Genomic DNA, 13,784 nt, shown 5'->3' with positions numbered 1-13,784 from the left:
ACTGCACTCCAGTCTGGGTGACAGAGTGAGACTCCCAACTCAAAAAAAAAAAAAAAATTGCTATTCTACCTAGAAACATTTTATTTATTATTATTTTTTATTTTATTTTATTTTGAATTGGCGTCTCACTCTGTCGCCCAGACTGGAGTGCAGTGGCCGCTCCCGGCCACCGCAGCCTCGACCTGCTGGGCTCCGGCGATCCTTCCGCCTCAGCCTTCCAAGGAGCCGGAACTACAGGCGCACGCTACCACGCCCGGCTAATTTTTTGATTTATTGTAGAGATGAGGTCTCGCCTGCCCAGGCGGGTCTTGACCCGCGGGCTCAAGCAGTCCACTCACCTCAGCCTCCCAAAGGTGTGGGATTACAGGCTGAGCCACCGAGCCCGGCTCTACCTAGAAACATTTTAAATACATTTATTTTTGGCTATAAAAGGTAATATGTAGTCATTATAGAAGATGTTGAGGATATAGCAAAAAAGGAAGCAGGAGACAAATCACCCATAGTCCTACCCACATTTGTGCATAATTCTTTTTGTATTTTCCCCATGCTTTAAAAAAATACAGTTGTAATCATATTGGGGATATAACTTTTACTCTATCCTATCTCGTAATGCTACTCTAATTTAATGTTATTAAACAAGCTTTGAATTACAAAATATAGCAATTTAAATATATCAAATTCTGAGTTCCCTAAAATATCTTACATGCTTAACAATGTGTCCTAGTTAATACATAATCTAGTTAATAAATACTTATTTAATTGGGTTTTGATAGTAGTCTTGTCATGTCTGTCTACCAGACTTATATTTATTTTCTTCAAAAATGTTTGGCATTTTCAAGTAGCAGAAAAATCAGTCTCTTGGCTAAAATGTCTTGGCCACTGCACCTGGCTGCAACCTCTTTTTTTAAAACTGTGTCTTTGCAGGACTAAAAGTACTAAGTATCAATATATGCTAAGGTTGGCATTTTTCAGCATATCAATTAGGTCTAATACCTATATAGGTCTTCCATAAGCAAGTTTTTGTCTTTGATATTAGATATTCCTTGATTTGTGGACCTCAAGCTTTGATACCTTTACTCATTCTAATCCCTCATTCCAGTAGGGTGTCCCTACTGAGGGGGTATGCTGTCATCTCCATTTTGATGGTAGAAGTTGTGGCATACACCCTAGAGTACATTTGGATGGGGAGTTTTAATTTATAGTTCCATAATAACCAAATACATGTTTTCCAAAACTTGATATCATTTAAATATTTACATTTGTAAATACATTTAAATTTTTTCAGGAATATTTGAAAAACTAAGACTAAAATATCAAGCATATACTATAGTTATATAAAAGTATGTTATAAGTAAGTTATTATTTTCAAATATAAGTATATTGTTATTTTCAAAAGATCCAGCTAAATATCACTTGTGTCAGAGGGAGAGTCACCCACTGTGTATGTTATCATACTGGGAGTGCCAACCAAGACCAGATTTTTACACATAAAATGACAAGTTTCAGAGGTTTCTCTGGGATATGGGCAGAGCCAATATTATCCAGTACTGGCTTCCCTTGGCCAGGATTTGGAAATCACTAGCAGCAAGCCCAAAAGAGAATAGGCATGGGAAGGCGCCAAAGAGGCCTAGAGCACTCCTGTGTTTTCAGGGATTACAAAAGGTCCTAAACACTATTCTCAACCTTGTTTCATGAATTAAAGTTCTGACTTATTCACATGCAAGATGCTTATAAATGAAATAATTCATTTTCATGTATCTGTTCATCTAAAACAAGCCATTTAACAACAGATAGAAAAAACATCATGTATATTGAGTGGTAATAATGTAGTTTATATTAGGATGTCATGTAAAATACCTGATTTTGAGGAAATAATCTCTAATGTTTTGTTTTGGAATTATTCTTAGATCATGAGGCTGGAGATGGAGTCTTGAATCCAGAAGAAGCAGGCATACTTTCAGAAGAATTAAAATGGGCATGCAGAACTGAAAGTATAAAATTAAATGGAAGAGAAAGAGAAATAGACAGTTCAGCAAGCAGTTTAAGAGCACAACCAAATCCTCAGACGCTTTGGGAAGATGTCCCAGAATTACTTCCAATTCATAGCTCTTTAGCACCCTCCAGTGGGCATTTGTTAAGCGAGATGCATAAAACAGAAATAGATGCAAATCAATTTCCAAAATCTCCAAGTCGACCGTCACCACAAATTCAGCCTGTGGGAAATGTGGGGCAGCTTCATGGTGTCACTCCCGTAAAATTGTGTCGCAAAGAATTACGTCAAATTTCTGCCTTAGAACTATCATTACGACGTTCCAGTTTTGGAGTTAGGGTTGGATCAGTGACTGCTGATTCCATTGATGTATCTAGGAAACCAAGTGACTTGAAAACTTAGGCATTGAACAATGGAATTTTTGAAGATATGTAAAAAGATTCCTTTTTCTAACCTGTTAAAAATTAAAGTTCAAGCTCACTATTCTTTTCTCAGGATAAAAGAAGAAAAGAGTTCCTGATCCTTTTATATACTATAGGTATGCATATCATCTATAGTGCATTTGGGGAGTTTTAATTCATAGTTCCATAATAACCAAATACATGTTTTCCAAAACTTGATATCATTTAAATATTTACATTTGTAAATACATTTAAATTTTTTCAGGAATATTTGAAAAACTAAGACTAAAATATCTATCAAGTATATACCATAATTATATAAAGTAGACTATATTATAAAAGTATGTTATAAGTAAGTTATTATTATTCTCAAATATAAGTAAGTATATTGTTATTTTTAAAAGATCCAGCTAAATATCACTTGTTTCAGAGGGAGAGTCACCCATGACATGTATGTATGTTTTGGCACAGCTGAAAGTTTGTGCCAAAATGTAGTCTATGGGCTTAGACTACCTGTCAGGTTTATGGAATGAGGTTAATTTACACATTCCTCAGTGCTCACAGAAGTTGAGAGGTCAGTCTTGACTTTTTAAAATGATCTCTGCTCTGTTTCTGGAATGACTTTTTATATATAGTGTTGTATTATTGACTTGCTAATATTATAGAATATAAGTTTTCATCTCTCTCCTGCGCTATGCACTCAAATCTGTCATTATGCAACATAATTAGGAGAAATGAATGCAGCTCCATGGAACAGGGAAACAATGATAGAATAACACTAAAGCATTCTAATATTTTAAGGAAAAAAGTACTGGGTGTGACATATTTGGTCACGTAGAATGTGTCTATAAAGCTTGACATCTGGCCAAAAAGTCTTTAGCTAATAAACTCACGGGCTTACATCTGAGATTTTTCTCTACAACTTGCTTAGTCAAGTTTTGCAAATAGACCAAACTACATTGGGACTGTAAATACATAAAATAATTTTTTGCTAAAATTTTCCTTCAAGTGTTGTTGGTCAAAATCTTATTATATAATGTACAATTTAGTTTGGAATTAAGAACTAAACAATTTGCCCACCAAATATAGTTTGTACCTTTATACCATATTTTTTCAATTGTAGTAAACATCCCATTATAATGACCTGAGGTATTTTATTACGTATATTGCTGTTTTTGTTACTTTTCCAAACTTTCCCTTATAACCCAAAGTTGAGTTTCTTAAGCTAATTAATGTTTGGGCAGGGGCAGTAGCAAAACTACCCTGACTTCTGGATGCCTACTCAATTAGAGTCACCCACTTCCTCTGATGCTGCTACAGACCTTTTTTCTTTTTGTCCTTTCCTCTATTGCTGTTGACTTAACCATCTCACCAAAGACCCAAACTGTCACCTCGTACTCAAAGACTTGAGGCTTCCTTTTTCTAGTTCCTAGTCCTTAGAGGTAGCAGAATTCCTTGGTCTTACTTCTAAAAACCAGATCCTGTAGGAAACAAAAAACAAAATGAAACAAACTTCTAAATAAGTAAGAAGTTTCCTTATCTCTTAAGCATGGTATGAAAATTCATTTAAATTATGGGCTAAATAGGTTTCTGTGGTTTTATCTGGGAATGGAATGGTTTATAATATTGGCCCAATGAGACACTGTTTTCTAAGTTTCAATTAATTTAGAAATTTTATTTTTACCAGGGACTATTTGAAGTCAGATTCTGATTTTCAGCAAGTCTTCCTTTTTTTGCCTTTGGTTTGTATGAGATACACACACACACACACACACACACACACACACACACACACACACACACATATCATGGCAAAAGCCCAGTGCCTTCAATAAAGCACAGCAGTGACATATCCATAAATAAATATATATTTATTAATGAAGTTCCTAATTGTAAATTCCTCATAAGATTAGGTAATGTGCTATACTTAATTAGAAATAATTCCTATAAGAATATATTCTGAAACTGGAATCCTGCTTGCCCAAGAAATTGACACATATTTGTTTTACTTGTAGAGAAATAAACACATTCCTAAAAGCCAACTCACTAATAAAGCAAGAAAATTTATACCAGACCAATACTTACTAGGTTTGATAATGCAAGTGAGAGTTGATTTCAAAAGAACAAAATTACAGTATTTTTTCTTCCTTTTGGTTAAACATGCATTTTTTATATACTGTGACAGATTTCATGTACATATGCACATACATGTAATGTCCTGAATAGTATATTCTAGAAATGAACCTTGGGTCATTCTAGCTTAGTCTGTGTTCTCACAAAGGAAAGAAAAAATAAGGTACTTCCTCAAGGCAAGTATAATTTTTTCACATATACTAATTTAATGATTTTACTCTCATTTTCACAGGCTTTCCTTAGTCTAAACATTTTGTCATTGTGTTTACCTTTGCATGTATATAAAATATTTGTGATTTTCTTTTTTTGTCATTTTTTTTCCAACTGTAACAGAGCATTTGAAAGGAAAAATATTTGTCTCTGTAAAGTACTAGATCCTTTCCTAACTTCAGAGTGTTATAGATAACAGATGGAAAATTCTGTAAGTATGGAAACCAGAGATGGTGATAACATTGATGATGGTGCTTTTGTGCTTTAATGTTTGTTTTCTTTTATTAACATAATTTTTTGGTTCCTCAGTTCTTCATATCTTCATGAACTCAGGGTCCAGGGAGTCTGCATCTTCAATAATGTAGATTATATTGGCACTTAGCCATTGCCTTCTTTATATTAGTCTAGGCCAATAAAGTGATGAATGCTTATTTGAGAATAGGTTCCTTATATGGAAAAAAAATTAAGGTCTTATGCTAAGTTTTAGAATGAATTCACTGGAGTCAAATCCTTAGTTGGAAGTTCCGTCCTGTGGGCAATACAAATCCTCATACATTAATTAAATGCAAGTATGGCATATTTTGATCTTTCACTTATTTCCTTAAGCACTTACTTTGTGACTTTAAGACACTGAGGAATCAGCATCTGAAAGTTCAAGTAGAAAGTCACACTGGGGGATCAGTATCTGAAAGTTCAATTAGAAAGTCACTCATGTCCACAATTCCTTTTTCAATTTCATTGGAATTTTAAAAAATACTCATGTATATTTTACATTTAAAGTTATAACAGATTGTAAGCTTTCTTATTAATATTGATAACATTCTCTTCTACATTTATATTTTCAAAAATGGAAAATAAAGGTGAATATGAGATCCATCTGCAATGAACATCCCAGATGCATTGAGCATGTAGTATTTTTTTTAATGTTATATGGACAGTAGTGTACCAGAGGTAGGGTAGTGGGAGCCACTGCCCAGTAAGGAGGAGTATTTTATCATTGTCATTGCCACTTATAAAATAGGCTTTAATGTTTTAAAATTCTCTAAAAACAACATACCCTTTGTTGCCTACACCAGGGGTGACAGCTCCTGTTCCTTCCTCTTAGAAGGCACTGCATACAAAGCACCAAGTCCTGGAATGGTGTTTGATTTTTATAATGGCCTTTATGTGGACCCCAACATGACTCCAACATGGAGGTAGTTAGAACAAGGGAAATTATTTAAAATCTCAGAAAACTTGGTGTTATAATGTTATCTTTTGCTACTATGCATAATTTTCATTTGTCCATTTTTATATTTTCTTCTAGGTATTTCTGTGAGTCAACAGAAAGGCACTATTTAAAATGATACTGTTATTTATTTGACTGAACCCAAATATATATTGAATTAGACTTGGGTTTTATATTCTACTGGTTAATTATAACACACAGTTCTGCTGAGCTATTTCTACAATACTCTAAGAGAAAAGTAAAACAATCTCACCGATTTTGTTACAGTGAGCAAGACCCCTATATACCCAAGGAACAAAACCATTCTCAACAGAAAAGCATAGAAAACTAATAAATATTTTTTAAAGTACATACTTATGATTCTTGGAAATTTAAAACTATTTATTAATTAATTATTGTGTGATTAAAATAGGACAAAAGGAATTATTTTAAAACTATATTCATGTATGGTCTTTTCAAGCTTATTATACTGTATACAAAGCAAGATATAATTTTTCAAGTCCAAAGTGGTACATATTATTAGAAGTTACTTTATTTGCTCTGAGGTGTCTTATTTTAAAAGAACTTCTTGGACCCTGACCCCCAGTTACCAATAACAAATTATAGGCTTGGTCTGGGTACAGTGGCTTATGCCTATAATCCTAGCACTTTGGGAGGCCGAGGTGGGAGGTTTGCTTGAACCCAGGAGTTGGAGACCAGCCTAGGCAACCAGCCTAGGCAACACAGCAATACCTTGTCTCTGCACAAAAATTTTAAAAAATAAAAAAATTAGCTGGGCATGGTGGCACACGCCTATAGTCCCAGCTACTCAGGGGGTCGATGAGGGTGGATCCCTTCAGCCCAGGACATCGAGACTGCAGTGAGCCGTGATCATGCCACTGCACTCCAGTCTTGGGCGACAGAGCGAGATCCTAACTCAAAACAAAAGTTATAGGTATGTACTCACCATTCACTCTCCACCACAATCCAGAATTTCAGTAGATGTGAGAAGGCAGATTACTGAGGGCATATGGGGAAACAGGAGAGAAAGAGGTTTATTTGAAAGCATAATCCAGGAAAGAATTTTCAAAAATATTTGAACAAAATATTTCTCTGACATAAAAGGACTGAAACTTAAATCCAACCTTTGGTTATCTCATAAACCCTAAAGAATACTTGTTAGTACTGACTTTGCCATTTCAAAGTAGACATCTCAGTTTTTATATTGTTTTCTTTTCCTGTGATTTCTGTTCATTCAGGATGATATGAAGAGAAGTAATCCTAGACAATTTGAATAGAAATTGTGGAGCCATCCAACAGAATTACAAGAAAGAGTAGTTTGGGGAAAATTCCAACAGCCTAACAACATGAACCATAGAAAGCAGTTAGGACCCTTTTTAACCATTGAAGAACCATGAATGGTATCCCAAAACAAACCATTTGATTGTAGGCAAAGTTGACGGGATTTATTTATTTTCTTATTTTTTTTTTTGAGTCAGAGTCTCATTCTGTCACCCAGGCTGGAGTGTAGTGGCACGCTCATGGCCATTGCAGCCTTGACATGCTGGGCTCAGGCGATCCTTCTGCCTCAGCCTATCCTTCTGCCTCAGCCTTCCAAGTAGCTGGAACTACAGGCGCACACCACTGTGTCTGGCTAATTTTTTAAAAAATTTATTGTAGAGACCAGGTCACACCAAGTTGCTCAGGCTGGTCTCAAATCCCTGGACTCAGGCAATCCTCTCGCTTTGGCCTCCCAAAATGCTGGGATTACAGGCTTGAGCCACTGTGCCTGGTCTGGATTTATTTTTATAAAACAATACTATCTTAACTATTTTACTTAATTTTTCTTTCTGCTAAAATATGTCTGGATTTTTCTACTGAAAAATTTGTATATGAAAGCTTTGAGAGGCTGAATGAATGTCAGTCATTTTTGCTTGTGGCCTGCAAGTTGGTCTCACTGCCCTACTCTGTGGGAGTGAAAAGGAGTGAGGAGTTACCTGAATTCATCTTGTTTATAATTTTGGTATTTAAAATCCTGGCATGATTTCTCTAGATGGGAAGAATGGGAGCAAGGCAGGGTATTTTTAATAGTGAGTGGTCAGTCTCCTTTTGAAATTCCCCTTACTTGGGGTGGCAGTGGGGGCCGGGCAGCATCTGAATTGTTCTAGTCAAAGCCCAGGCTTAAGCCTGTCTTTCACTGGACATTTTCCTGCTTAGCTCCAGGTGCCACCAGCTGTAAGACATGACTAGAATGATCCAGATTATAATCTTATTAATGGAGTACTTTTAATATTTTCTAAAATGCCAAACAACCTTTAAAAAAAGCTACTTGTGAATCACTCCCTTGCATTTAAAATCAAAATCTCATTTTTCAGATGTAACTCAAATTTATAAATTGGCAGGGAAACACACTATTTTTACTATAATAAATAGTTTGTTGCTTTATCAAATAAACACTTTATCAAATGAAAGCACTTAGAAAACTGAAGCATCATACATGTTTAAGGTATAATTAAGGTTTCCCATAGAGCTGGCTGTCAAAGTGGAATCACTTTTTGACACACATGTGGTTGCTTATTTTGTATGTATTGTAAGACATTTTCTAAATAAATTGATTCTCAGAGTCTTAGTCATATATGTTATCAACAGTAGAAATAAAAATGTTCTTTGGGAAGACTATTCTCACAAGAAAATATTTTAAACACTTGCTGAATCTATTTTTATAGGCATAAGAAATGCTAAGTGCTTTGTGGCTATTTGATTTGTCAATAAAAGAATATGTTTTGCCAGGCACGGTGGCTCACACCTGTGATCCCAGCACTTTGGGAGGTGGAGGCAAGAGGATTGCCTGAACCTACAGGTTCAAGACCAGCCTGGGCGACTTGGTGAGACTTCTTCTCTACATTAAATTAAAAAAAAAAATTAGCCAGATGTGGCGCTTCCCTGTAATTCCAGCTACTTGGAAGGCTGAGGCAGAAGGATCACCTGAGCCCAGCAAGTCAAGGCGGCAGTGGCTGTGAACTTGCCACCGCACTCCAGCCTGGGCGACAGAGTGAGACCCCAAATCATAAAAAAATACGTTTTTTATTGGATTTTTGATCACCAGCTTTTGGCCATTTATTACTTAGTAACAATTACATTTGTGAGCTATTGAACTATGGCCAAGAATAACTTTCCTTAAAACTGAAAAGAATTAAAATCACAAGAAAACTATAAGAAGTTAATATTTTTGTTACATGTATAGGTATGTGATCAAATTAATGGCAAAGTCAGTCTTCATTTGGCATTTGATAGTCTTATCTACTATATACAAGAAGTAAGCATTCAGAGGGTAATACATTTCCCTTAGTTTACAAGTATGTCCCGATGTTAAGGAATATTTTGTCTATTTGGAACAAAGCACTTGTGACCTGAACAGTCAAAAGTAATCAAAGAAAAGGCCAAGACTTTAATGGTAATGGAACCTACAAACAGAAGTATTATAGTGGATTGTGAACAAATAAATCAGAACGGAAGAATACTAACACACTTCTGAAAGAGTTGTCTTCAGTGTACTGAGGTCCTCTTAGTAAGGCTTATTACAAAATTCAATATCTCCTATGCGAAAGGAAGCTAGATGTAAGGACCCGATTATGTGAATTTAATTGGCCCTTCACCCTTCAGAACCAGGGCCAGTCCCCTGGGGTTTAGTTCTTGTGTGGGAAAGAATCTGTGCCTCTTCCAAAGGGTGGAAGTCAATTGTTTTCTGATGACATCACAAAATGACATCTATAGATAACAGATGGAAACGTCTATAAATTTTTAATTTAAGGCCAGGCTCCGGTGGCTCAGCCTGTAATCCCTTGCTTTGGGAGGCGAAGGTGAGTGAATTGCGTGAGCCCGCGGATTCGAGACCTGCCTGGGCAACTTGGCGAGACCTCATCTCTACAATAAATCAAAAAAAATTAGCCGGGCCAGGTAGTGCACGCCTGTAGTTCCGGTTACTCGGAAGGATTGCCGGAGCCCAGCAGGTCGAGGCTGTGGTGGCCGGGAGCGGCACTGCACTCCAGTTTGGGTGACTGAGTGAGACTCCAACTCAAAAAAAAATTTTTTTTTAATTTATAGACTTTTTTCCGCTTTATGTCTTGTATCAACCTTTTATTTTTGCGGATAGAGCTAAGAACGAAAAGCCCTATCCCCCAAGGAACTTATAGTCTGGTGATAAATACTATGGAGAAAATTAAGCAGGACAAGGAAATGAAGAATTAGGCGTGCTTTTTCAGCTGGAAATATGTTTCTGAGTTCACATGTACACAAAGATGTGAGAACTAATGTAAATTCACTGACAAAAATACTACTTTTCAACTGATCTAATTTATGCATGCTCAAAAGGGGCAAGTATTATATTGTGCCTGAACACAGAAATTACATCCAACCAGTTTTGATGGGAGGGGAAGAGCACCGATTGATTCCTCCAAGGCATTTGGTCCCTTCACAAACAGAATACTGCTCTAGACCTACTGCTTTAATCTATAAGTTGCTTATGGCTTATTCCAAGTTTAGGATCACTTTTTATTTTTAAAAATTCTTAAATTGAGATATAATTTACATTTAAAAATTTACCATCTCAAAGTGAACAATTAAGTGTACAATTTTTTGTATTTTCACTATGCTATGCAATCACACCAATTATGGAACATTTTCATCACTCTGGGAAGAAACTCTGTCCCTACAAGCAGTCAGTCCGTTTCTGCTTTCCCCCATCCCCTGATAATCACTCATCTACTTTCTGTCTCGATTGGTTTGCCTAATCTTGACATTTCATATAAATGGCATACAATATGGAACCTTTATTGTCTGGCTTCTTCTGTTAACAAAACGTTTTCAGCGTTCATCCTTGTAACGTAACAGTTTTATTCTGTTTTGTGTCTGAATAATATCCCATTGTATGGATACACCACACTGTTTATCCATCGATGAATTTGGGTTATTTTCATTTTGGGATTTACTAGGAATAACCTGCTATGGAATGCTATGAACATTTATGCACAGATTTTGTGTGAACTTATGTGTTCAATTCTTGATTATATGCCTAGCAGTAGGCTTGTTTGATGGTAATTCTGTGTTTAACATATGAAGGGATTGCCAAAAGCAACTGCACCATTTTACAGTCCCACCAGCAGTGTATGAAGGTTCCAGTTTTCCACATCCTTGTCAACATTTATTGTCTGTCTTTTTAAAAATTATTATTATAGCCAACCTAGTTGATGTGGCATTTCATTGCGGTTTTAAGTTACATTTCCCTAATAACTAATGACCATTCATTGCTAAATCAATTCTTTTCTCATTGAATAGCTCTCATACCTTTGTTGAAAACCAATTCGGCATAGATGTATGGGTTTAATTCTGGACTCGTAATTCTCTTCTCTTGTTCTATATGTCTGTCCTATGCCAATATGACATTATCTTGATTACTGTAGATTGGTAGTAAAATTTTGAAGTCAGAAGATGTGAATCCATGAATCTTGTTCTTTTTTCAATACTATTTTGCTTATGTGGGGTAACTTAAGTTTTCGTATGATTTTTTTTTTTAAGAATGAGGTGAGCCGGGCTTGGTGGCTCAGCCTGTAATCCTGTGCCTTTGGGAGGCTGAGGTGAGTGGATTGCCTGAGCCCGCGGGTTCGAGACCCGCCTGGGCAGGCGAGACCTCATCTCTACAATAAAATCCAAAAAATTAGCCGGGCGTGGTAGTACGTGCCTGTAGTTCCAGATACTCGGAAGGCTGAAGCAGAAGGATTGCCGGAGCCCAGGCGGGTCTCCCCTAAGGAGAAGGTCGAGGCTGCGGTGGCCAGGAGCGGCCACTGCACTCCAGTCTGGGCGACAGACTGAGACTCCAACTCAAAAAAAAAAAGAATGAGGTGATATCTTGGCATGGTGGCATGAGCCTGTAGAGTCAGTATTTTGGGAGGCTGAAGGATCTCTTGAGCTCAGTCGTTTGAGGCCAGTCTGTGCAACAGAGTGAAATCTCGTCTCTTAAAAAAAAAAAAAGGAAGTGATAAAAAGTTGATTAGAGTCTCTGTAGGTATGGTCAGGTCTTGCTGACTGTTGGGCTTTGCTGTAAGTGACAGGCAACATGCCACATTCTTCCCTATGGGACTACTAAACCAAAATATTTGGAGGCTCTTTCTCTTGGACCTGCTGGTCTTCCCCTAAGGAGAAGTTTCCAATCTCCAGCAGCCTAGAATCTGGATTTGGTAATGAAGCTAGGGGAAGGGGGCTGTCTTATAATTCAGTAGGCACTTCACTTAATTCTGCTTTTCTGTGTAGTGAGTTATCCTTGTCCTCAGCTCTGCTTGGTGCCTAGAAGAGCTCTAAGCTGACCTCTCCAGAAAGCAAATCATCTATCTTCTGCTGAATTTGGGCAGCATGAAATGGAGTATGGAATATGGGGGAGGAAGAATCTCATTGCTCATTTTAAAACGTTCACAACGAATTACTCTTTTCAGCATCACTCTACCTCTGCTTTCAGAGGTATGGCAGTTCTAGTTTCAGAGACTTTCCAGGGTGCTGTGACATGAATAGATTCACTTCTGGCTGGCTCTGCCTCCTCCCAAAAGCTTAGGTACGAACTTTCTCAGCTTTGGGAAGTCAGTTATCACTCGTGCATCTACTTTACACGTTCCTAAGTTTCGTTGGCACCCTTCTTCAGCAGGGAACTATTTCCCTGCTTGCTTTGTCTTTCTAGGTTTCTTTCTTTTTTATCCATTTCACAGTCATTTTATTGAAATCTCTGGAGTAAGTGAGACCAATGTGTTTTCAATGCACCATATTTAACCAGAAGTGTCCTTACTATTATTAGGTCTTAATATGTACAGATGTAACGAACATCTTCTAAATAGAAAAAGTCCAAGTATAGATTTTTTTTTTTGAGTTGGAGTCTCACTCTGTCGCCCAGGCTGAAGTGCAGCGGTACGCTCACAGCCCCCTGCAGCCTCCACCTGCTGGACTTAGGCGATCCTTCCGCCTCATCCTTCCCAATAGCTGGAACTACAGATGCACGCCACCACGTCCGGCTAGTTTTTGTGATTTATTGTAGAGACGAGGTCTCACCAAGTTACCCAGGCTGGTCGAACCCATGGGCTCAGGCAATCCTCTCGCCTCGGCCTCCCAAAGTACTGGGATTATAGGCTAAGCTACCATGCCAGGCCAGTCCAAGTATAGTTAAAGGCATAAGAATTCTTTAAGAATTAGATATACGTACAATAATAGAATAACTATATCTAACTATAATTGAATGCCTAAACAGTCTTTAAAAGTATATATAAATAGTCCTCACAATAATCTCATAAAATTCAACCTCTGGCAGTCTGACTCCAGAGTCCCCATGCTCTATAACATGGTACATCATGTTCCAAGCTACAGGTAATCTTGTTATTTTCAATTTGTCGGGTCTTTAGTCAATCCCTATTTATTGTTTGTTTCTGAAAGATGTAGATCAGTTGCTTACATTTACTTATCTATCTAGCTAGCTAGCTAGCTATCTAGCTATTTATTTATTGCGTTGGAGTCTCACTCTGTCGCCCATGCTGGAGAGCAGTGGCATACTCACAGCCACCCCAGCGTTCTCACTGGGCTCTGGCGATCCTTCCACCTCAGCCTTCCAAGTATCTGGAACTACAGGCACATGCTACCATGCCTAGCTAATTTTTTATTTACTATAGAGATGAGGTCTCGCCAAGTTGCCTGCGCTGGTCTTGAACCTGTCGGCTCAGGCAATCCACTTGCCTTGGCCTCCCAAAGTGCTGGGATTACAGGCTGTAATTTTTTGATTTATTGTAGAAATGAGTTCTGGCCAAGTTGGCTG

At 37.3% G+C, this 13,784-nt stretch overlaps 1 protein-coding gene across 3 annotated transcripts in view; it reads left to right on the top strand.

The window, feature by feature from the left end:
- Nucleotides 1-2,682, top strand: part of KIF27 (kinesin family member 27) — a 98,888-nt gene extending 96,206 nt beyond the window's left edge. For all 3 annotated transcript variants that reach the window (XM_008072544.2, XM_008072543.2, XM_008072545.1), the window contains one exon: nt 1,908-2,682. In XM_008072544.2, coding sequence (XP_008070735.1) covers nt 1,908-2,392 — 485 coding nt within the window. In that variant the 3' untranslated portion in view covers nt 2,393-2,682. The remainder of the gene's footprint in view (nt 1-1,907) is intronic.
- The last annotated feature ends 11,102 nt before the right edge of the window (nt 2,683-13,784 follow it).

Source organism: Carlito syrichta, unplaced genomic scaffold (genome assembly GCF_000164805.1).
Source record: "Carlito syrichta isolate Samal-C Ts95f unplaced genomic scaffold, Tarsius_syrichta-2.0.1 Scaffold315331, whole genome shotgun sequence".
Lineage (NCBI taxonomy): Eukaryota > Metazoa > Chordata > Mammalia > Primates > Tarsiidae > Carlito > Carlito syrichta.
The sequence above is the reverse complement of the archived record's forward strand: the minus strand, read 5'-3'. Positions and strand labels throughout refer to the sequence as shown.